Source organism: Chroicocephalus ridibundus, chromosome 11, assembly GCF_963924245.1.
Source record: "Chroicocephalus ridibundus chromosome 11, bChrRid1.1, whole genome shotgun sequence".
NCBI classification, from domain to species: domain Eukaryota; kingdom Metazoa; phylum Chordata; class Aves; order Charadriiformes; family Laridae; genus Chroicocephalus; species Chroicocephalus ridibundus.
Genome location: NC_086294.1, coordinates 16,628,209 through 16,653,494, shown reverse-complemented (window position 1 = coordinate 16,653,494; position 25,286 = coordinate 16,628,209). Strand labels below are relative to the sequence as shown.

Genomic DNA, 25,286 nt, shown 5'->3' with positions numbered 1-25,286 from the left:
TTTAAATAATTGCAATTGCCCATATTTCAGAAAGTGATAATCTAAACTATGTGGGCAAAGCACTATGATAAATGAGCCAGCTAAGTGTACCAGTAACATAGGTGCCAGTTGTAAAGCAAAAATATCTGTGTAGTCTGCTTGATTAACAAATGTATATTTGTAGCCCTTTCACACAATAGAATTAAAGTTTGTTGTTTATTAAAAAGCATAATGTTTTAGGGGAAAACTGCCTTCCTGCATAGAAATATAGAATAGCAACGTTTATGGATATCAAATAAAGATTTGAATTCCTTATGTGCTTGAGTGAGAGTATATATGACACGGGGCATGGATTTTAAAAAGTACAAAATTATTTTGACTGCAGGTGTCTAAGCGCTTAGTCTTTAATGCTGGTGCTTTGTGGGACCACATCTGATTTTTGCTTTGCTCCAGATATGCAAGATACTAGGCACGTAATTCCCACTGATTCCGGTGGGAAGTAAACATCTAGGGCTTTGTGCTTCTGGGCTGAGGATTTCGCATGAAATTTCAAGGTATTGTCAGTCTTTGATGTCAATCTAACCTGATGTTGGTTTTAGTTGAAATGAGGGCTTTTGTTGCTACTAGAAGTAAACTAGCATCAACTTAATTACCTATGTGAGCTTAAATAAACATGACAACCTTTTGGTATTGTCAGGATTTAAACCAAGAGCTGAATTTCCTCTTGATTGTGGCAATTTATGACTCTTCTATGGTTGTCTGTGGCTTAGGTTTTATAAACGGGTTCCAAGTACCTTGCTATTTGCAATTATATTGTAATTTTTTTTTATCTCAAAAGCTTGTTAGCCTCTGTTGTGAACCAGCATCACCGATATGTTGTTGAGAGTGCAAGTCATTTGAGAGAAGTATTTGTAAAATACTGTAAGTAACAGCTCTTGTTGGCAGACAGCTTCAGGTGTTTGGTTTTATTTCAGCTCACTGGGCTTGAAGTTTTTTACTTTACCTTTGCACTTTAAAACTGTGTTGGACAGTCATCCTTGAGCTTCGCTTGAAGCACAACTTTCCTTTTTGTGGCTGAAATGAACTGCTGAGTTCTAGGTCCTGTGTTAGTTTGGGCGTGTGATTTAGTCCCTTGCAATGGGGACTTTACCTTATCAAGGGACAGCCTGGTTTTGAAAGAAAAAGTTAAATTCACTTTGGTGATGTTGCTTGTCGTTTGACTTGGGAAGGAGTTTGTGCACCAACTAGAGCTTTGTGGCATTTTCACATGTCACGTGCCATGAAGGAATACGTTGATGCTAGAAGCGAGTAGTTTTTTTAAAAAAGTGACTTTATGTGTGAAATCTGACGGTCTTGCCAAGCTACAGCTTGATTTTGAGAATTGTACTGGATCATGCTGTTTGATTATCTGCGTTCGTAATAGTCCTCTTGTCGGGCTAATGTGTTCTAGAACAAAAAGTAGATCCCAGGAATTGCACCTGTATTAGGGAGCATGTTACCTAGTCTCTCTCTTAAAAGACTGTCATCTGTTTAACAGTGTTCTGTGGCCAGTGTCTTGAGTAGGTGTGACTTGCTCTACTCTGACCTGTGGGGAGCAAGAACTTCATTGTGACCATGCAGGTAACGTTGGAGAGGCTCGCGTAAACTCTGGTTTGAGAACGGGCAGTGATGGCAGGATGTGCCATGGAATACAGAAAGAGATGCATATCTGTATTGGGTAGTGTTAAAGACACAGTGACTTTATTAAAGACTCTCTTTGAATATAAACCTGTTTCTAGTAGAGCTCCTAGTAAACAGAAGAGACTTGTTGCTAAAGCTTTGCTTATGTATTTAATGGTATTTGGTAATTTCCTGGCCCCTGGGTGGATTCGTCTGCACAGAGGTGTGTAGGAAGAACTAAGATGAAATGTATAGAGCTGGCATGTAAATAAAGAAGTCTGTGACTGCACAATGGCTCTAGGATGGTCGTGGAGGTAGAAATAAAGTAGCTTTAGTTTGCCGTTTCTTTGTTTGTAGTTTAGTTCTGAAGTATATGTGTCTGAAATTAATAGTTTAATGGCCTGTTCAGGAATGAATGCTGGATTGTGTGGGTTTCACCTGTGAGAAATGGGAAGTGAGAGCAATTAGTTTACTTTCAGTCTTTAACAATGAAAGTAAAAGTGCAGTAGTTTTCTTAAAACACAGATGTTCTTTTTATTTTTGTAATCTGCGTGAACAAAAAGAAATTCCCCAAAACAAAGCTTTTCAGAGCCTACAGTATCACAGCACAGCTCTGCGTGTTGTGATGTGCGCGCAGTTTTTTTAATAGTAATGGGTATTCGTGTCAACTCCAAAGTATAGTTTGTTCTTCATTCTGCATCTTGTGTGACTTGTAGATTTTATTTGGCTATTAAAACCAGCCTAACGTATACTTTTATAATACTGATGACTTGCATTAAAAAGAAACACGCTAAACACCTGTATACGTAACGAATTCATACTTGCACGAATCAGTGGAAGTACCTCTCACTTGTTTGTTTTGATATTAGGTGATGTAAGGGTGGTTTAGAACGGCTTTGGGCACGGTGAATCTCTGTGGGCCACTGGCTGTGTTACAGCTGGGACAGACTTGCTAAATAAAAGCTGCGCCTTGCCCTGCAGGCTTGTGTAGGATGTGTTGGCGGATGATACTTCTTTATCCTCCAGAACGGAGCGAGCTCTGGGGTTTGGGATGTGCTGATGGAGTTGCCCGTGGTGCCGCTGCCCTCCCAGCTCTTGGGCTCCCGGCCCCGCTTCAGGAGCGCAGACCTGCTGGGGTCTGGTGCTGTCACCGCAGGGATGCGGGCAGGAGGTGTGCTTGAACGCTGTCACGTACTTTGTGCGTACACACTTCATCAGTGAAGCTGAAACGGTTAAAAATGTAACTGAAAGTTTTCTAAACCTTTATGGTGTTCTCCTCCCTCCTGCCCGACTTGGATCCCTTCTGTAAAGCAAATTTTGCTTTCATTTACCACTGAAAGACCTAAGTGGATAGTGTAGGTCAGAACACTGGTTTATTATCCTGCCCTGTCAGCTGATACCATTGTCGCAATATAATGGCATTCCTACTGCTGCCGAACAGGGGCTGAGCCTGAGTGGGGCTGAGGACCCCACCTCCCATCCCAGGCTGAAAACAGAGAGGCGGCTTTTTTCTGTGTACCTCGGAGCGGTCTTCCTAAAATGCAAAGCTTTGGTGTAAATTGTTAATTGCTCTCTGAAAAATAAAACTGGAGGACACCCTTCTGAGATACGCGTAGTAAACAAAAACGTGGTGCGTTTTGGGAGAATGGGATTTTGCTCCTGCAGTCTGAGATGGTTGGGTTTGATAGAAGGTACCTTATCTGAGCCTTTTAAAAAGGATGGCTTGTCCTGTTGTAGCTATTATAAAATTAATATTTATCATGTAATCAACAGTTTGTACCACATTTACATGGTATACGTTGTTAGGGACCTCTGCTTTCTAAGCTATTGAATAGGAAGAAGGCATTTCCAATACATTTTTCAAAATGTGTATATATGTAATACCTTGGACTAATATTGGGTGACTGAAAGTGTAACACCCAAAATTTCAGTCTTTCACCTTAGCCAGAGGTGTAGTTTACAAAACAATGGGTTATTTAATGTTTTTTGCATACCTGGTTCCGTGATCTGGTGTATGCGTTCCTCGAAGATGAGTTTTCTGCTTGTTATTTTTGTATATCTCACATGAATAAAACAGTTACATCCTTGCTTCACTTCAAAATGCATTTCACAATGCAAGTGCGCCAGAAGTTTTCAGCCAGCGCGAACAAGCACTGTTTGCTTTATTTGCTTTTCTTAATGGCGCTTTTTTTTTTTCAGTCTCCTGTTGAAGTTATTACTCTCTTATTTCTGGTATGTGCATGTATATGCCCACACAAACATTGCCTCTACTTCCACTTACCTTTCATGAGCATTTATTTGTACTGTAATGCAAGTACTGCTGTTGATGGGTGTCAGATGTGTATTTCTTATAACGAGATGAAAGTTCTTCTGCTGTATTATCTTTACCCAGGAATTTTCTATCGCTTACCTGTATAGTAGGACTTGTAAAGGGGCTGAGGGAGTTGCGTGCTTTCCTCCTGGGTCTTCCTTTGCCGAATCCTAGTCTTTTTGCCTTCTCTGCTCCCAGAACTCTCCTTGATTTATATAAAAAGGGGAGGAAATATATAATCACTTTTGAACTGATGCCTCTTGTTCGGTTGGTTCTAAGAATGTTTTAATCGTATCTATATTCCCCTTAAAAACCTCTAACCCATCTCATGGGGAAAATGGGGAGTGGGAACGCTGAAAGAGCATGGGCTGTAAAGCTCTAGTTTGGTGCAGGAGAGAGACATTCTTCAGATTCTTGTATTTCCTGTAGTTCTCCTATCTACTGAATAGACAGAACAGTTAAAAAGATGGAACGCTTCAGGTTTAGGCTGTAGCCAAAAAAAAAAAAAAAGCATAAAAATTAAAATTCAAGTACTTGGTTCAGCCTTTGCCAGTAGGAGTCCAGAACTACAAGTTGCAACAGCATTTGCTGAAGTTCTTTCTCAGTGCGGTTGGTCTTGGTCTCTTGGTCTCTTTTTTTTTTCTTTTTTTTTTTTTTCTTTTCCTAAAAGTCTGTTAGGCAAAGCTGTGCTATTGCCTGTTGCTATTATAGAAAGCATCAAGCTTAGAGCACTGGCTATTCTCAGATTGTCAGCCATCCAAGTAACCAAAGCTCCTTAACTTTGAAAAGTAGATGTCGAGCCCAGTCAGGTTAATAATGCCATCTGTCTGAGGCATCTGGATATTAACCCTCTTAGTCGGCTGCGCACAGTTTCGTTCCCGAGTGCTTTCACAAATGGAAAATAGATTTGGAAAAAACAGCTCTTCCTCAGGGAAAAAAAAAAAGAAATAAAAAAAAAATCAAAATACACTTTGTAGCGCTATAAATAATATTGATACATATTACATTAATTAAACTGCTATAAATATCTCTTTTCATGTGTAATGCAGTAAGGAATCGATGCCAGTTCAGAAAGGGATTATGTTTCTGGCTGGAAACGTGTCAAGACGCACATTTGCTCACTACCATCGGAGTACAAATCACCGATGAACGCTGCAGAAAAATGCTGTAGAAGCAGAATGAGCTGACAAATCTGGAAGTAACTTCAGTTGTTCAAATGCTGCTTTATACCATGCGATTGTCAACTAGTTTGTCTCGCAGGAGCCCTGTTCTCACTGGGAAAACTGTTTTGAATGGAAAGGCATGCAAAGCTACGCGTCTGAAAATAGGCTGCTGGTCTGTAACCTAGTCAATATAAAAGATGAATATCATCTCGGTCTCCTCTGTCGTTTCTGTAACTTTTGCTGCTGCTTTCTGTGGTTTTACAATGGACTTCTTGTGTAAGAAATTTTGCTTTCTGCAAAGTCCCGGAGGGAAGGAAGCGGGGGTCTGGTCACTGCAGGCGCTGGTTGGGAAGAAGAATCGGGAGCCCAGTCCCTGTCTCCAGCATGGACTTGGATTAAAGCAATGCTGGATAAAATGCGCGAGTGGTGCATTTGGCACCAGAGGTTCACGCTCTTTTTACTTTTTTCTTTTTCTCTGCGGATCAATAATCTTGTTTTCTTCACTGCATGCTAACACAGCTTCGGGGCAAAGCCTCCCTCTGCCAACACACGCCCTGATGGACAAATTACAGCGAGGGGACCAGGGCACGGCGCGGGGGGAGCCTGTGCTTCCCTCCCTGTTGTACAACAGCACCCTCACCTGGGTTTTGGAATAGTTCACTCCTATTTCATCCTCCAGGTCCCCCCCCTCCTCAAGAGGGATGCCCTCTGCCTTCGGGCTCGCCGGCTGGGTTGCCGGGTCGTGAAAGATTTCTGATGCTGAATTCCCAAGTCTCTCTGTGTGGTTATCTGGTACCTCTTCAGGCTTTAGTAATCTTTTAAGTTTACTGGGTAACAAATTCGGCCAAAATCCTTCATTGTGATTTCATTTGGGCTTGTTTAATTGTTTTCTTTCCACCACTGCTGGAATAATGACGCTCCGTTGAGCGGCGAGAGCTCCTTAGAGCCTTGTCTGATGGCGAGTTCAGGACTTCTCCCCCCGCGTTCTCTACTGGACTGCAGGATGGTTGCAGTTGTAATTGCTAATGCCTCTTGCGTAGGATATTTAGCAAAGTGCGTTCTGCAAGAGAAGTAATGCGAGCTTTCTACTGTTATTCTCATGGAGACGTAGCCTCCTGAAACAGAGATGCCCAGGAGCACAAGGCTGGGGGGAGGGGGGGGTTTCAAGCCTTTGCAGTCAGTAACCTGGTGTGAATTGCCATGCCTTTTGCCCTTTAGGCTCACCCATCCATTGGTTTCTGCAATTTTAAATGTAGGCAAATTATTATTTTTTTCTGTAATTATATAATTTAGAAGTTGTTACTGGGAGTTTTCTTTTATTCCCCCAGCACCAGATAGAATCTGGGCTTCTGCTCTGTGGTATCGTTATTTTTAAAAGCCTCTTTGAGGCACGAGCTTGGTGATGAATCACAACCACGTGTGTTTGGGAAGGGTTGGGTTGGGTTTGTGCGTAGCTGGTGGCAATGGGGAGCTCTGGTTTTCTGTGTACTGGGGAGTCAGCTGAGAGGGAGTTGGGAAACATCCCCTTGGGAAGGAAGAGCTGGGCTTGTTTTATTGCCGGTGCTGCTCTAGGCCAAAAGCGTTGCAACAAGCGGGTGCCACACGCTCTCGAAGGCCGTCTCAAAGCGTGTTTTCTTTCTCCCTCCCAGGGTGAGCTTCTGCGCGGAGAGTGAGGACGGGAAAGCTGAGCCCTGAAAAGCACACCGCAAACATCCAGTAAGTGAACAGAAACCCGAGCTGAGCCCCTGACGTACAGTTCCCACTCTGAATATGCTATGGAGATTGAGCAGAAAAAGGGGTTTGCCCAGAAAATACCAAGCAGGATAATGCCCGACAGTCCGTTATCTGCGAGGAAGACATGCTGCACCAGATGGCTTTTCTGTTCAGGTAAAATAATGTGCCTGCGGAAACAACCTTGCCTAAATTCTTGTGTGTGGCCACTGTGGGATTTATTCATTCGTGTTAATGTTGCAGCATGTTGTGTTACCGTGGTAGGGTGGTGGACTCTGTTTCTTGGCTTTTGCAAAGAGCAAAAAATGAAGTGTTTAAAAAAAAATTTCGAGAGCAAGGCAACGAGTCTACAAGGAGTAGTAGTGAAGAGACTTGGGTTGGGCTGGCGAGATCCTGAATGAGAATAGGTTTGGTTTTGCTCGTCTCTCGGAGTTACCGTATACAAATATCATTTAAGTCACGCAACACCTTTATGAAGCATACGGGTATTTTCCCCTTAGTATAGAAGGTAGTAGTGGAGGCCTTAAGGGATATATTATAAAGGCAATCCCATTAAAATGATATCTTAACACTTGGGCAAAGATTTTGGGGGAAAAAATCCCACATTTTGGACAATAGCCTAAACTTTTTCTCAAATCCGTGTGTTCAGCCTGTAGCGAGAACTGTACGCTTCGGTAGGTGCAGAAATGGGAGTCAAAACTACGGACTCGCGAGGCAGAGGGACTTAGTAGTATTTAGGCATCTGAATACTGGCCTTTGCCTTTGTTCTGGTGCCCACAACAGTTGTTTTTACAGCTTTCTTCCTGAATGTTAAGTTTTCCTTTTGAGCTCTCAATTCTAAACCATAAAAATCTATCTGAAAATCTTCCAGCAGGTTTCTGATAAATAGGCAATATGACTACGGGGCAGGAAGTCCGCACTTCTGACACAGCTGGCTGCAGGTGACAGCAATTGCTTATGCTATAGGAAAGAGCAAGAGGAGGAGCAGGAAGAACACTTTTAGCTGATGTGTTACTGCTGTGGAGGGGGAGCAATAGAATGGCTTACTACGCCCCAAAAGTCACAGCCTGGGGGTGAAGATGGCCGGGGGTGGTTATTCTGAAGGTGATAATGCTACCATGAAACTATTGGAGTAAACCTACTGTTTTTATAGGAAAGGTGATTGATGTTAAAGATTAAAGGAAAATATATTTCATAAACCCCAGTTTTGCTGGCCAGCGGCAGACAGGAGCGTGAAAGTGGGACATCTACCAGCAGAGGGCAACAGTCCCAGAGGCTGGAGATGCTGATGGCTTTTGCAGCATCTCCGCCTGGGGAGCAGGATCCTGGTGGGGGCAGAGCGCTGGGGTGGGTGCTCCAGCGCCCTCTCCTCTACGGATCACATGCTTCAGAAAACAGCGCTTCAGCGGGAGTCTCCTACCTCTTAAGCTTCAGCTGCCAAAACATCACTGATTCCAGCTCTGGGAAGGTCCCTACCTAGGTGGTCTCCTAGAGCTTCCTTTTGAGCCCCGTGGTAACTTGGATCCCTGTGAGTTCCTGTAGTAGCTAAATTTTAGCTGCCGTTTTGGTTTTGTTACGTGAAAGCAATATGGCGTGCTCTCAATTCTAGCAGTGGTTGGGCAGCAGGTACCTTCAGGACTTCTCTGCCAAGTGCTCCAGGTCCACTGGGAGCCAGTGCCATACCCAAGTACCACCTCCAAGTGACTTCGGTTAGCCACTGAGATACTGAGACATCGAGTTCAGTCGATACCTTTCACTGTTTATCTCGTATTTGTTTTCTTAGTGGAGCTTTTCCCAGAAAATGTACGGTCTCAATACGGATCTATCTAAATGAATATTTACTTAATTAGAATGACAGCATAATTTTAATTGGAAGGGATTTCTGGAGGTGATCCAGTTCAAACATTCCCTCAAAGCAGGACCAGCTTCAGGGTTAGATCAGGTTGTTCACTCAGATATATATATTTTTTTATATATATATATATAGAGAGAGAGAGAGATAAAGTTTGATTATAAAATTGAGACTATATATTGTTTAAAAACCAGAATGAAAAATAACTTAGGCTGAGAAGGTGCAGCCTTGGAAACTTCCATGAATGCAGTGTTTTATGTGTAACTTTCACAGCTCTTCAATGCAGAACCCATAGTTTTTTAAGAAAGACAATGAATAATTTAGTGGAGGGGATTATACAACTAAAAGGGAGAGCTGCTAAAGATAGCGAATTGTTGATGACATGGATCTCTGGAACCTGTATATTGGTATATATCTGGAAATGGGTATATGCAGAGGAGTGAGGGGTTCCTGGCCGGGCAGTATTTGAACTGGACGATCCTGTGCTGGGTTTTGGGGAAGGGGCCCCTTCTGGCTTCTGCTGAAGCTGTGGAGATTGACAGGGAGTTGTCTGGGCATATTGATGCTCTTCACAGCATTAAATTCTCGGAAGCACTCGCTGTGCTTTACTTACAACCTCAGGGTGAAACCAGCCACCAGAGTTTGGGCCAGGAGAGAGTCTGGGATCAGATTGGCGGGCTTGTTTTTATTCCCTCCCTTCCTGGCATTTTTACCGAAGAAATTCCTAGCTGTCGTAGGGACACTGGCAATGCTTTGATCTCTTCTCTCACTGCAGCTCGTTAGAGCTGGGGGGTTTGGTCTTTCACTGTAGATCTGAAGACTGTCACAGGAATCTGGAAAGGTTTTGGGGCCAGGGAATGGTGGTGCCGGTTGGAACGGGCGTTCTGCAGACCCTTCTGCTCTGAGCATCGGTTAGGTGATCAAAGGTAGATGAGATGTAGGAGGAATTTAGGGCTACTCGGGACTAGGAATTTTTGAAAGAGGCTGGAAAAATTCCACCCATCGGGTGTTACTAATTCCTTTTAACCTGCCTGCTCTTTCAAGATATCAATCTTTGCACTTACAAACACGCAAGAAATTTTTGTCTTGGGGTTGTTACCCAGCCACAATTATTTTGCAAGGCTGCTATAAAGATAGCCTCTGATTACTGGAACATGCCTCTGTCCCATTCCAGCAAGGACTACTCACTGGTTTGCTCTTGTCTGTCGCTGGGATGTACCTTCCCGTGGTTGCTATCAGCATTTGTAGAGTCCAGCGGTACGCGTGCTGGTGGGGCAAAGCGCGTAAGAAGGTGTTGCTGCGTTGATTCAACCTCGGTGCCTAGTTCCTGGGTGGACTGAAGTGAGATGTAGATTTTTTTTTTTTATGGTGAAAGCCTGATATTTTATTATTTAAAAAATATACGTTAATAAAAATACATGGGTACTTTGCAGCATTTTGAGGACCTGCTCTTGTATCTGGACTTCCTGTGATTACTGAGGGACTTGCTCAGTGGAAACAAGCTCCAGCCCTTGTTTTCTAGCTAAATTGTACTATTTTTAGATAGTTACTTTTTCTCTGGTTTGAACTTGTTTTGCGTGTTGTGCATCAAGAGTGTAAGACTGAATGGACACTCGTGAGTAACGGATGTGTTAAACTGATAGTTTAACAGGATTCTCAAAGGGAAAATGCAGGAATTTTGCCCGAATCCTGTGTGGTTTGACTTCATGGCTTTATTTGTATTTCTTTTGTTTATGGGGAGGCTGCCAAATGGTGTTTAAACAGCAGGACCCTTGACTCTCTGTCCCCATGTGACGTTGATAAAGTCCTTCCAGGTGTGTTAAGTTTTCTTATCTGAAGAATGGGGGTGATGACTAGTTGCGATTCTCAACAAGCTTTTGAAACCCTCATGTGGAAGGCACAATACCATCTGTTCAGTCATAATTGCTGATATATTTTAAAAGATATGTGAAACGTAGGTTAGTAAGGAGGAGGACATGGTTTGAGGTAGTTTTACTTACAAAAGCGATGGAATGGTATCTTGCAGGAGAAATCTCTTGATACTTCTACGTATCTCTTTGCACAAGAACATCTTGTGAATGGAAAAGTAATGAAGAAAGTAAATGTTTCTTGTCTTTATTATAATTGACCTCTAGGGCCTCATTGTTGCAGAATGAGGTTGAGAAAATCTTTTAATAAAATAAGCGGGGGGGAAATAGATTTAAGTAAAGGTCTCTGCATGTGTATCAACTGGAACAAAAATGGCAAATGTGATTTAATCCAGTGCTTCAGGCTAAATATCACCTGCAGTTTAGAAGGATCCGTGTTGCCTACGCAGCATGTATTTGGCCTGGCAGATTGCACAGAAGAGCAGCAAGATTTTTATAAATTGGGGCTAGAGCTTGCTTTCTGTGGATGGTGTGGGGAGACCTAGGGGCGCTGGGACCCTCTCCCTCGTCAGCAGGTCTGAGCACCGCCAGCCCTCTCCTGCCGCTGCCCTGTGCGCAGGCTTGGCCTCATGGTTGGTACCGGGGATTTTCAACCCTCTAAAACTTTCCTTTAGGCTATAGATTGCACGGATTAAAGTAGTTATGGGCCACTCGGCTCATCGGCCATCTCCCCAGCAGCCGACTCTTGAGCTGTGGAGGCAACGGCACCGATCTGAGGACTAAGATCAGCAGTGGATGGATGGAAGGATGGAGGGGAGAGAGGGATGGAGGGATGGACGGATGCTGGGGAGATGAGAGCTGCTCCCCGTGGGTTCCAGCTCTCTGCTGTCTTGCTGCCCGGTGCGTTCCCGCTCTCCACCATCGCTCCCCCCCCCCCGCCGCGTCAGGACGGCTCGGGGCGGTCCATTGACCCGTTTCGTTCCCCGCTGCGGTGAGCGGGGGCCGTGCCAGCGGCGCTACCCGGAGGCGGCGGCGGGGGCCGGGCGGCGCGGCGGGGCCGCCCTCCACAGCTGCCGTTGCCCAGAGACGCTCGCAAGCTCGCCGGGGGAGGAGGCTGCGAGGAGGAGGAGGAGGAGGAGGCGGCGGCGGTGCGGGCTGCGGCGGCAGTCGCTGCGGCGGGGCGCGGCGGGGACGCAGCGCTCCGCTCCCGCAGGAAGCGGCCCGGGGCGGGGGCGGCCGCTCGCAGCCATGCCGGGCCCGGGGCGCTGAGCCTGCCCCGCCGCCCGCCCCGGCCCCCGCCGCCCCCCACGATGGAGGAGGAGAGGTAGGGACCGCCGCCGAGCCTTTGTGTCCACCCCGGCAGCGCGGCGGGTCGGGGGGTGCCCGGAGGGACGGGTGGCGGGGGATGCTCGGCGGGATGCGGGATGCAGCGCCTCGGGGATGGGGATGCCGTGTTTCTCCCCCCCCCACCCCGGGAGCTCGCCGGGGCTGTGCACAGGCATGCGGGACACGGTTTGGGGGATTCCCCCCCGATTCCCCCCCAGTTCCCACCCGCCTGCAGAAATACCTTCTGCGAGGAGCGCCTGCCAGGGTTATTACTAGATGTTGCAATGTCATGGTGACAGGCGGCTTGGCCCCGGGTGCCCACACCGAAGGCACGGAGCGGTTTTTCAGTCAGGATGTGGTTTAGATCTGAAGAGCGAGGTAAGGGAGGCTGGCTGCCCCGGTGGGTGTTTTCTGGCACCGCGTGTGGGGCAGAAAGGTGGGCCGGTGTTGCTGCAGGGTCACTCCGTCAACGAGATGTGCCTCCTCAAACGCTGGGCTTGTGTCTGCCTTGCTTGTGTCTTGAGCCTCCAGCAGCTTACCCGCTGATATTTGCAGCTTTTTTTTGAGTAATGAATTCAAATCTCTAACGTCTGTGAAGCCTTCAGGGCTCAATTTACCTGTCTGTGTACGTGGAAGCTGTGCACCGCACGGGTGTTACAGGGGGCAGGAGGGGATCCCGTGTCTCCCTGGCACGGTAGTTGGGCCAGATATACTTTATTTCCTGCAAGGCAGTTATTTTGCTCCAAAACCTGTGTGCTGAAGTGCTCGCAGAGCCGACCTAATGTCCACTGAATACATAAAAGAGGATATTGCTGCGCAGGGACTTCGTAGATGCCAGAGGGATGTTCAGTGTTTCGACTCTGCCTTCGTTCTTCCTCCCTGCTGTCGGGGTGCCTTTCACTCACTTGTACTGCTTCAAACTAAACATTAAGCTGTTTTGGTGGCGTTTTTTTTTGTATTTTTTTTTAAAAAACAGGAGGAGCTGAGTGCTTCCTTTTGTGCTGGTGACCTTGCAGGGGGTGGGGGAACAGAGAGGGGGGCTTGACCTGCTGGTCGTAATTGTCAGGCCTTGACAGAAGTTTTCTTTAAATATGATATATCAGAAAATTAAGCTGGGATCAGCCCCCAAATTCTGGAAATTTTCTCTCTGTGGCAGGGAAACACTGTCAGCAGCCAGTGGGAATTGCTTTCTAAGCTCCAAAGGGCAGCTTTCTATCCTTATGAGACTCAAAGGTTGCAATTGTTTGTGTATTTAATGTGCAAAACAAAGCTTTCAGCCTGCCACATCTCTCTTTAAATTACAATGTAGGGCTTGTGCTTCCCGTAAGGGTGTCAATGGCCACCTCTGGATATTAATCCAGATATTAATTAATTTCAAGTGGCATGAAATCTTAGCTTGTCGTGCTAGATGATAGTCCGTGGAATGGGTTTGCCTTCTTTTTTTTTCTTTATATGGATATATAAATGAGTCTAGTGTTTGAGGAAGTGGAGCAGAGATGTTTTGATACCTCAGGCTGGGATCATCCTTGGCACTATTACTTATTACCTTTTTTTACAGTTACCGACAATAGTCTCATTTTGACTGGAGGCCTTTTGCTGGGAATACAGCGGTGAAAAAGTCACCGGAAAAGTACCTGGACTGTTTTGCCTTACCCATTTTTTCCAGACCATCTGTTTTTAGGACGTGAAGGACCGTCCCCATCAGCATGTTCTCTGCCTCTGGAAGTGGGGAATGATTACCCTAATTGTTGCTTGTATGTCTAGTTTTTGGGAAGAGGAAGGCGATCCTGAACTGGTTGCGGGCAGTAACGATATGGGGTTTGACTCTTGGCAAGGGAAGCTGGAAATATTCCCCTGCTCTCCGCCTCGAAAGGGCACGTCGTGTGGGACTGTGCCGAGGCTGCTTTGCCTGCTCTGAGCAAGTCCTGGAAGGAGGTGTTGAAAAACGACCTCGGTGGGCGAGCACCGTGGGCTGGTTGTGTTCTCATTTTTGTACTTTTGCCCCGCATTTCAACTCAGATCTGTGTCATGCAGACCAGCCCTCAAATTTTACACTCTGTGACTTTCATGACAGCAGAATTCCCTCTGGTTTTTCATGTTACTGCTTTTTTTTTTTTTTTTTTTTTTTTTTTCACTTTTGTAGTCAGTGAGGAACACGTTATTGGTGCTCGCATCACCTCTCACTCTGGTCCCAAGCCTGCCCGGACTCCAATATCCTGATAACTTGCACATCCGAGTTGTTCGGTGGTATCATGTGCCCATGGCGTTGCACGTGGGCAGAAGCAGCCAGAGGCAAGGGGGATTTAACCTGAAATGTTCGCATTTGGCAACAAATTAGTTCAGAATCCTGATTTTCTTGTAGTGTGCTGATAGGGACTTGCATTTTATGGAGAAATTACATAAGGCATGGTACTCTGGTTCTGAATTTGCAAGATGTGTTTGAGTTTGAACAGGAGAACAACCCTGGAATGTTGATTTTCTTGGTTAAAGAATTAAAACGTTTGTAACTTTATCTTTGGGAGTAGTCTCTTCAAAGTATTTGTTGGAGAAATACAATATTTACCTTTGAAAGCAAATGGTATTGTCATATTTGAGTTATTTTGTGTCGTTTCTATTGCTGTCAGCAAAGACTTTTCTTCTCAGCAGTTCCTGAGCTCTGCTTTTCCCCTGAGGTCGTCTTTGATATGAATATCCTTCTGGGGATCTGTTGCATACCAATTGTGTGGTGTTGGTTTTTTTCCTAAGCTAATGTCTCCATGTTGATGGAAAAAAATCAACAAAATAGGAAAATAATATTGCTACAAAAAATAATATAATCCTTTCCATTATGCTGCCTCCCATATGTTTTAATGATAATGTGTTTCTCTGAAATCGTCTCAAAATCTGTCTACGTATTTGGATTCCCTCACTCACATTTCTCTGCTACCTTTGTATATACCTAAAGAAAAATTCAGAATTTGGGATTTTTATGAATATGCCATTACACTGACATCTTACTGTGGCTGCGTGACTGGAGAAATAAAACTATTGAGCATAACATATTTGCTCCATGGTTTTGGCCATTGATTCTAAACAGAAAATTACTGCAGTTAAGGTGAAACGATTTTTCATTTTGCTAAGACTAAATTAATATTTTGGTCTCCGTTTATCTTAGTAGAGGCATTTAGGTTTTGAAGGCTGGTAACTGCCATTGGGTATCTATCACATTTTTAGATCAGAGCTATGTCAAACCTGTCAGAAACTGAAGACGAACATTTTACAGTGATGATTGTAACGTATCCCACAAAGAAGCTCCATAGGCCACGAAAACGTACAGTTAGCATGTCACTTTGAAGTTAATACAAGCATATGAAGTGCCCGCGGAGGTAATGGATTGCCCGTGCTGCAGGAGGGCAGGTTGCTGAGCCCTATTGACTCTTTGGCCAACCTTGGGGGGCTGAAGCTCCGGGGTGTTACGGGACACCCCAGGAGAGCAGACCTCAGCCCGCGGTGTGCAGGCAGGAGATGAGAGCAGCTCCCAGAGACCCCCGTCCCTCAAGTGCAGCACAGCGGGATGAGGTTGGGCTGGGCCGGACTGGACATGTCGGGAGTCCCATCAGCTCTCCAATGTGAGAGCCTGGTGGAGAAGGACCTTCGTGGTGTCCACATGTAGGCTAGGAGCTGAGCCCGGCAGCTGTTCTCCCAGAAACATGAGCAGAAGCTTATCCTTCTCTGCTCCAAAGGAGAGCGCGTTTGAGATCTGCCTCTCCTTTAGGGTGAACTCCAGTCTCCAGTAAAGCCAGTGGTAGAATTGGTTTTGGCGGAGCCGGGAGTTTTGTTCCTGGGGTTTACCAGCTCTCTGCATGGCAATAATCTTGCCAGGGGACAGTTTAGCTCTAAGGGAGGCTTTTATTCTTTCACGTAATCTACAAAGACATCTGTAATTACTGCTGGTAACTAAGGCAACCCAACTTTATAGTTGATACAGAGCTACGGGTTATGGGTTTTTAAAATACCTTTGTGTTGGTTGGTATGCGGCCGCTCAGGCGGGAGCTGTGCTGCGAGCCCGCGGGTAGCTTGGGCTGAGCCCTGCCAGGGGGTCTTGGGGAGCAGGGACACGGTGTAAACGGGGTAGTGATTAGCCTCTCTGGTTTAACTGGGGACTCTCAAATCGGGGCTCATTTGTTCTACTCGGGGACAGCGTTGAAAGGCCACGCAGGAGGTGGTGGTGGGCTCGGCGCTCTCTGAAAGTACGAGCCTCTTTGCTTATTTTAGGAGAATCCTGCTGTGTCCCTAACGAGGATGTTCATCTGGCCCAGGGAAATTAAATCATTTGTCCATTTGCTCGGTGCATGCCCTCAGATAGCCCAGGAACAGAACAAATTGCTCCTGGCAGCCGGCTTGCGAGTCCCGCTGGTGTGGTAGGACATCAGCAAGGCAAACGTGAAGGTGCTGGGGGGAAAGTCTCTGTGGTCACGGGGTGCAGAAGCTCCGGCACATCCCGGTGGTCTCAGCCAGCGCCTTTGATCAGAGAACCCTGTTCCTCCTTTGCTTTGCCTCATTAATATAATAACAGTGTAATAATTCTTAGTGTTGTGGGGAAAAAACCATCAGAAAAGGGCTATGCAATGCACTGTTTTGGTCTTCTCAGGGGTAGCCTTTGCTTTGTGGCAGGTTGCGTTTGCTCGGAGGGTTTAGGTTCTTGCATTTTTACATTGGAAATGTGTCGGTGTTGTCTGAGAGTGCGTGCACGGGGGTGTGAAATCCTTCTCCCAGATAAAATCATCCTCCGTCCATTACTGGAACACAGTTCTGTGGCGGCTGAGTCAGTCTCAAAGATGAGTTAAAGGCTCTTGGCCATTAATTTTTCAAATGTGTTTTTTATGTGAGTCATTTGGAAAAACTTTAAATAGCATATCTTGATTTTTTTAAAGCAAGTTTTTAACCAATCTGCAGTATTTTCTTATGGTGGGCCTTTGGCAAAATGTGAAATCCACCCCTGCTAATCAAGCTGAGGGTGCTTTTTAGGATGCTTTTTAAAAAATTACTTTTCGTGCTCTTTAGGAAGAACTGATTGATCTTTTTCAGAAATTCTGAAGCAAGGTTTTTTCTTTTAAAATACACAGACAAATGTTGGTGGAGTTGAGGCTTTATGAAGGCTTGTTGATCTGACATTTACTTTGGTGTTCAATGAAACTTGCCATGTCCTTTGAACTGTATCTCTTGCCAATGGAAAAGTTTGAAAATAATGAATCTGGTCTCCCGCACTGGAGTGCTAATAAACAAATCTCAGCAGCGTGCATTTTCTTATTAAAGAAACCTCACGATGTTTTTGTCCGTCACTTGATTTTGGACCCCGCGAGGTCTGTCATGACGATGACCGAAGCAGCGTCCCGCAGCGGTCCGGCTGTCCCGCTGCCAGAGCGATGGGTACAGCTGTCCCTGCCGCGGCCTTTCGGTTTCACTTTCTTTTTCTTTTCTTTTTCTTTTTTTTTCTTTTTCTTTTTTGTTTGTTTTGTTTGCTTCCTGTACGCGTTTTGGCTTTGGAGACTGAAAGTTCGGTGAAGTCACTTGCAGTTCCAGAGCCTCGTTTTTTCACTCCTTGGCTCTGGCGTGCCGCAAGGGCAGATTTAGCTGTTTTGAAAACCAAGGGTTTACGCTGGGGTGTTTAAAGCTGTGGTCAAACTTCCCTTGGGCTGAGATCTCAACCATGGCTTTTGATAGATAAAACACTGAGGCTTAGCTGAATTTGGCCATGTCCCTGGAGCAAGGAGACTCCCTCGCTGGGGCGTGCGGACGTGGGGAAGAGCCGAGTGCTGCTGCTGCCCCATGCCCATGAACGCTACACATGGCACAGAACGAGTCCAGCTTTCTTTGGGGACAGAAAAGCTGGATGTGTCATTGCCTGGTACCAGTCCCTTGAACACTGAACATTTAACAAGAGGTACTCTCCTTTCTGATTTTTTTTTTTTTCCTTTTAACCCAGCCGCACTAAGCTGATCGGGTGACGACTGCAGTACAGCCTGGGAAGTCGTCTCCCTCATGCGGGACGTGTGCTGAGGGATGTTGTGCTCAGCTTTGTGGCTTCGCTTATGACTGAAAATATTTCACTTGCTCAGCAAAGCGAAGGCGTTGGCCTTGGCTGGTTTTTGGCATTAACCTTTGTCTCGGGCCCAAAGCTGGCGGCCGCTCGGTGTGCAGGCGTGTATTCGAGCTGCGTGCAGCTTGGCTGCTGTTTAGCGTCTTGTTTCTAGAAGGACAGTGCAACCCAACGGGGACCGCTGGGGGGGCAAAAAGCTTCACGAGGGTCTCAAGGGACACGGTGCTGGTGACAGCCACCGCTCAGCAGCAGGCAATGGGGAGGGTGTAATGTTCAGCAAAGGCTTCACACTGTCAAGTTGTGAATAATAGTGTTTTTCAAAGGAAGAGTCACTGTGCGTGTGTATACGTGTGTATAGATATATATGCATGCACACACACCTTAGCAGAGGCTGCCGGGCTGTTCTGGGGAAGGATCTCTCCTTGCTTCCCCGGCTTTGTACCCGTCTTCAGACATCATCTTCTGGTCACCATTAGGGTGAGGACGCTGAGCTGCCCAGGTTATTGGTTTAACCCAATTCAGCCTTTTTGACTGTGATACAAGCCGAACTAAGAGTAGTGGCAGGGAGGAGGGGGCAGACATGAAGCTGAGGGAGATCGTCCTTTGGAAGGCAAACTCTGAGAAGGTCTGAGATTGGATGGATGATGGGGTTACCTCCCGAGGTTTGCCATTCGCTTGGGGTTGGCTTTCGCCACGGACAGCCTTGCTCGACTTGTTTGCCTTTGCCTGCTGGTGGGTCTGAGGGACGAGCTGTGGGTGTGAGCAGGACGGGGACCTGCCTCTCAGTGCTGCTTTTTTCATAGGTGGAAACCTTTTGCTCTGAGTGATTTCCCACCCTTTCAGAGCAGGGAGGTAGAGGTATTGACCTGATGTCAATTCTGCGTAAAGAGCCAATGCTCCAAACAAAGTAATGAGGACGCGGATGTGCCTTAGGCACCTGTTGGCCTGGTTAGACACAGCACAGAACCGGGTGCATCTGGTTTGACGTTACCTATATAGCTGGTGGTTCTGGTGGGAAAGTCTGGTTTAATAATTCTTTCTATATGTTTCAGTGGCGCTTAATAGACCTATTTCTAAGTGGGAAGTGGCCTCTGTAAAACTAATGCTTTGGAAGCTGTGCAGGGAGATTTAATAGTCCTTTTCTACTTGCTCTGCTCCTTTTCTACTCCTCTATGGAAAAAGGTACAAGTCATGTATTGTACGCTTGCGTTTTTCAGATGGGACATTGAAAACTAAACGTCTCTTTCTCTGTATGGATGCTAAAGTATCCATGGTGCTCTTGTAGTTCCCAGTGCTGAAGTCTATTTCTATTCAGTGAGGCAATTACGTTCTGGCTTGAATTTCAACTTATACTGCTTTCCTGGCCTGAAGCCTGTAAGGCTGGGCTTTGTCCTCAAGTGTTTGGCACTTTTTCCTTTTCTTCCCCGCTGACTGAAATGTGGGCTGGGTTGGCTTTCAACACCCGTGCAGAAGTAGCTGCATTTTGTGATGCTCTTCATATGGTGAACCTGAGCCGACTAACAAACGTGCAAGTGACTCCCTGCATAATGTCCTGTGCTGTGGTTTTATGGTATTTTTTTTTTTTTAAAGTGTCATTGAATCAAACTTTCTACTTGTTTTTTTTTTTTGTCCCTGTTTTTAGCATTAAGCAGAGTTCCCGATCCTCTGAGGCAGCTGAAGATGAAAAGGACCAGCGCACAGTGACAGTCAACCCCTCTCACATGAGAAAGGCATTCAAGGTCATGAATGAATTACGGAGGTACACTTTTTTGACTTAATGGGCACCCTCTCTGGTTTAGCAGAAATGTGCTGGTTGGAACAGAGAGGCTTCTAGGAGACTTAGGGGTAAAAAAAAAAGTGCCATCTTTGTCACAGGTCATGGTTGCTGTAGGGTATTAATAAACAAGTAGGAAGAGAGAAGTAAAATATAGCCCTTTTGTGGTGAGTTGCTCTTCCCAGTCTTAGACCCCTCTGTCTTCCCAGCAGAAGGAAGCCAGCTATGGCTCAGAAACGTTATCTGAGCAATAGCCTTCACTTATAGATGATAATTCACTTAGTCTTTCCCATTACTTACAGCAAATCCAGCTGTAAACTATGTTCTTAACTGAGCTAATGGTCTGAAAACCAATAATAGAACGTTACAGACATTAAGACACCTACACGTAGTTACAGACCAAAGATTATTAATGTACTGTTCTTATGCTCTTTAACTAGCAGCGTCGCTCAGTCTGGGCTTAGCACTCCAAAGTAGGGGGTGAAAAAAAAGCAACAGCTCAGGAGGAATGTCGGCTCTCTACTTGCAAATTTAAAATTCTTGGTATTGGTTAAAAAAGAACACTTTGGTCTCTCCACAGCTGCGTGGGTATGGGGAGAATGGAGGCTGAAAAAGCCATCAGCAAACATGGTCTTCGAGAGCCGCTGTCATCACATCAGCAACGTGATGGCAGTGGTTAAACCCAAGTTGTTTCTTGGTTGTTGTCGTTCCACGAACGAGACAGAAGTTCAGCGAGCGTTTCTCCTACTAGTTCATTTGAGTCTTTTACCATTCATATAGAGACTTAAAAACCCAATTTTAAAAATCATTTCTGTGGAAAGTACATGTGTCGTACAGGTGAATGTACTCCCTCGCTATGGAGATGGTATGATGAAGGCAGATACCACCCTTTACTCTTCCTGCAAAGTACTCAAAAGACGCTGTAACAGCCACTTCTCTTCTGTGGATTAAGTAGTTTCCCAATATACATCTTCTCCAGTGTGGAGAAGGATTAGAAATGTCTCCTTCTGCAGATGTCTGACAGCGATTCTCAGTTGCATAGGAACAGAAAATGGAAATATCCTTCCCTTGTAACAATTACATGAAGCTGAGTAAGTTTTCTTTTTTTTTTTTAATTGGCATCCCTCTAGTCCTTTCTTTGTACTGAAAGCAAAGGATCTGAAAATAGAGGTTTGTGCAGCTATATTCAGAAATCTATTGTGCTGCTATTATTCCTTTGTTAATTGAAGCATAGTGGGAATAGCTGGAGACTGACAATGTTTCTTATTGCCTGTAGTTAGCTAGATCTTCTGCAATACTGAAGTGATAGAACATAGAAGACTGAAAGCTGCCCTTAAGCACCTTTTTGATGTTTTCTTCTCCTGGGCACTTCTTTTTGCCGGCTCCTGCTGTTGTCCTGGAATGTGCAGTTCTCGCATCTATTGTATGGGCATGGAGCTTGCCATCCGTTAAGCTGTCAACAATCGGTGTTAACAGCTACCTTGAATAATGGTGCCTCCCTTCAAATGCATACAGAAATCTCATACAGGGGGTCTAGAAAAACCTTGTTGAGCCTTTAACCTATTTGCTGTACATTGCTCACTTGAAATTTTTAGCTTGCAAAGGTAGACGAAATTAATTTCATGAGTGTGGTACATCAGATAACTATGGTCCAAAGAGGAATTGAACAGAGCACCTTTTACAGAAGCTGAAGGAAATGAGGAAGCCTCCATCAAGAGGCTGTTAAAGAGCTCCCCTTACTGCCATCACCCCTTCCAAACTGGGGTGAACGTGGAGCACAGACTAGCAGTTCCTACTTTCTTCCTGTTTTCCCGCTCTAACGCTCCATTTCACAGCCAGTTTGTTCATGTATTCCAACACCTGGAGAAGAGGAGACATACCTAGTCCATTCGAAGCTCTGTGCGTGTTTATTTGACATGCAGTTTCCTAAAGACAAAGTGCAGCATGGTGATAAGCATTTCTGAAGAGAAGGCGACATCTAGATTTACAGACCCTGATCCTTTTTCCGGCTTGACATTTGAAAAGAACACCCTTATTTTGCATTTGTATGCTCAAACATCTTAAACCAACTTATTGGGAGGCTGAGCACTTCTAGCTGTCTGCATCTCCGAAGCTCTGTGCAAACATTAACTAATGAATCCTCAAAGGACATACGTGAGGCTGGTAGAAAAGGTCACTAGTTAATGAAGTGACTTTTCCAAAGCTGTACAATGAGTCTGTGGGGGAGCTCAGAAGTTTTTTGGTTTCTGTTTGGAACCCTGTGTTTTACCCCAGTGACTCTCAATCCCCGACTAATTCATCTGGTAAACAAAGTCCTCTGGCCCATGGATAAACGCCAGTGATTGACATCTCTTGACTGGGAGATGGCTGGGGCAGGCTCTGCGCTGGTCAGTGCCAGGAGATGTTTTGGTGGTTACATTCTGTAGGGCCAAACATGGAAGGAAGTACAGAAATAACTTCATTTTTCCACTCTGCCTTTCCCTTGTGGAAAGACGAAAGCAGTGCTGGTGTTCCCTTGCCACAGCTGCTGTTTTACAGATCTACTAGAGCTTGGCTGCAAGCGGTGCCCAAATTCTTAAGCTCTTCTGTGCCTTCTCCAAGCCCTTCTTACTTGAGAGGTGGAAGGAGCCCCATACCCATCCGTTCTTCGGGCAGCATGTATGCCTAGTTTGGCTTCCAGGTTTTTTTTTTTTTCCTTCTGGGAAGACCAGAAGCACAGGCAGGGCTGCATCATCGGGAGGATTCAGGCTTTGCTTTGTAGGCATGCACTGTGATAGGAGCTGGTAGCTGAAGGATTAGAGGAACTTCCACTGGGATCTGCCAGAAACTCAGGTGCCTTGTCTGTAGTGGTGGGTCTTCTGCTTACTTTTTCAGGCTATACTGATGTGGCTTTTTGCCTGACCAGGAGTTCTGAAATGATCTTTGTCTTTTCTGGTGTTTTTCCAGCAAGCGGCTCCTCTGTGATGTGGTGATTGTGGCCGAAACTGTGGAGATGGAAGCCCACCGCGTGGTCCTTGCGGCCTGCAGCCCTTATTTTTGTGCGATGTTTACAGGTACTCTTCTCGACACCGGACACTGCACTCGCGTTCAACGGGCCGTTGCAAACCCCAGGGGCTTCTGGTTGTGTCTCCGGCAGGAGCTGCAGCACAGGGCCTGTGGGGAAGGGGTTTCCTTGAGAGAAGTACAGTTAGATCTGCAGTTTGCTACTCCTGATGGGTCATCCTTGGCTAATTCCTTGAGGCACAGTATGTGGTATGGGGTGATTATATGGATATGGGGGGAGCGGGTAGCATATGAGTCACAGGAGAAGGTTACTGTGAGGTTTGGCTCACTGCTTTTTGGTTTGGGTTTTCCCCACCCCCCCACCCCCTTAACAAGACCTTGGGTCATGCAAACACATCATTAACATCAAGCACGTGTGCAGTGCCCTAAATGTTCATGGTGCACATCAAAGAAGTTGCTGGCACAGAAGTTGTAGTTTCAAGGCTCAGCCCTGCCGATGCTGATTTGCAGTGGCGGGTGTTTAATCTCCCATGGCACGTTTTGCTGCTGCCTGAAATAACACCCTTGTTCTCTTGATCCCAGTGTGTTTTAGCAGCCCTGCCTTTTTGCAGGGTGCGTTGCTGCAGTCTGGTATATTTTAGTAATGGCCAATGCAACCTCAGTGTGAGGGGAAGAAAAGGACAAAACTAATTCTTGCTCTGATCTCCTGTCCCTATAGCGTGGGCCCTTTGGAGGCTGTGCCCAGGTGGGACAGCAAGAAAAGCCGTGCCAATTGCAAAGCAGGGGAGTGACCAGCTTATTTAAGTCATTCTAGTAAAATTAGTCTGGTCAGGTGCTGCTTAGCTTCCTTCTTTTTCCTTGCCCTCCTTTCCAGGACAGGAACAGACTTAACCAAATACAAAGAAATTGATTTTACGCTCCAGGGAACGGTTGTTACCGTCCCTCCGCTTCAGCATAAATGAGGTTTGGGGGTTTTGCCCCTGTTTCATGCTCCTTTGCCTGTGGGTTGCTTCTTCCTTTTAAAAGCCTTGAGATTAGACTTTGTTTTATTTGCTTTACTAGAAGCAGGACGTAGAATTTCTCAGGAAAAAGCTTGTCATTTGGGAAGCTTTTTTCCCTTCTGTATTGTGGCGGGGGTGGAAACTCAGGTGTAAACAGATGTCAGAACGTGAGAGGAGATGTGAGGTTCACCATGGTGGCTTTATCAGTGTGGTGAGCTGATTTGGAGAGCATTTATGTTTCCTTGGGCGCTGGCACTGCCCGGTAGAGTGGATATGGGCCGTGGTGGGGAGGCAGAGGAGCAAACCTTGCTCAGAGGCAACTGTTTGCACCTCGGGAAGGGTCTGGGAGTGCTTGCGATGCTCGTTCCTGACGAGAAGTTCAAAAAAGAAAAATTATTGGAAAAACCCCTCTGATCCTTAGAGGTCACCCAAGCGGGAAGGCGGTGGCATGGGGCCGCTCATGTTTCCATGGAGGAATTCTCCGGGCCGTGTAATCCCTCACGCTGCCAGTTAAACAGTAATCAGCTAACCGCCGTCATGTGGCCGGCTCGGCAGGTCCCCGGGCTGGGTGACAGCCTCGGCGGCCGCCGGTCCCCTCCCCCTGACACGTCCCTGGGGGCAGCGGTCAGGCAAAGACCGGTTCTCCCTTCGCTTTCGTTCCAGCTAGTCCCAAATTTCAAAGGTCTGGATCTCCCCCTTGCAAAGACGGAGTGTGGGATCTCCTTCCAGCTGTGTGGTTCTTCGCTCTGTGGAGGGGGAGGTTTCAGAATCACAGCTTGGACGTTGGCTGGTTGTTGTGGTTTGGGATTTTTTTGGCATTGCACATCAGCGATGCAGCCCAGTGGCTGGACCAGGCAGGAGATGCTTGTGCACGCTGAGTCCCAGCCAGAGGAGCCACTTTCTGGGCCACAGGGAGCCGGAGGGGTCCCCCGGCAGTGCCGGCAGCCGCCTGGTAGTGACCGATGGATGTAAAACTGCCAACAGCGGGAACCAGACAGACCCGCAGCTCATCACCTGTGCCTGATGTGTGCTCTGCCCGTCCCTGTTGGTTAAGCCCATCTTTTTCTCGTGAATGACCTTGTGATCTCTCCGAAACAATCTAGTGTCCTCTGGTTAGGCATTCCTCTTTGAAATAGCCTTGGGAAGTCCGAAAATGAACAGACACATCTTCCGTTTGTATCTTCCACTGCTGAAGGAGAGATGAGACCCAGAAATTCCTGAGTGTCCCTTCCTGTACTGGCTTTCTAGAGCATTTTGGATGGTGGCCGGTCCTCGTTGTCTCCATTCTGTGGGGATGATTTGGGACAGTAACTTCCATCCATTTAGAAGAAAACACAATCATTTCAGAAAAGATAACAGTGACGCAGCGATGCTGCTAGGACTGCTCCCGTGCGGTCCCTGGGGAACCTCGGAAGTGCTGAAGGAGGAAGCGGCAGCGCGGAAACCTCCCTTGCAGGTCTCGTGTGCCACTTCACAGCGAGAGGCGGTGGTTTTGTTATCCAATGCTCTTGTATTTTCCTGCAGCACATCTCCGACTTGG

At 46.2% G+C, this 25,286-nt stretch overlaps 1 protein-coding gene across 2 annotated transcripts in view; it reads left to right on the top strand.

Moving 5' to 3' along the window:
* The first annotated feature begins 6,889 nt into the window (after positions 1–6,889).
* KLHL3 (kelch like family member 3) overlaps positions 6,890–25,286 on the top strand; it is a 55,847-nt gene continuing 37,450 nt past the window's right edge. The window contains exons 1-3 of one of the 2 annotated variants that reach the window (XM_063349532.1): positions 6,890–6,999; positions 19,611–19,727; positions 22,689–22,795. In XM_063349532.1, the coding sequence (XP_063205602.1) occupies positions 6,971–6,999; positions 19,611–19,727; positions 22,689–22,795 (253 nt within the window). In that variant the 5' untranslated portion in view covers positions 6,890–6,970. Of the gene's footprint in view, positions 7,000–11,687; positions 11,888–19,610; positions 19,728–22,688; positions 22,796–25,286 lie in introns of those variants that run through there. The other variant, XM_063349533.1, reaches the window with a different exon arrangement.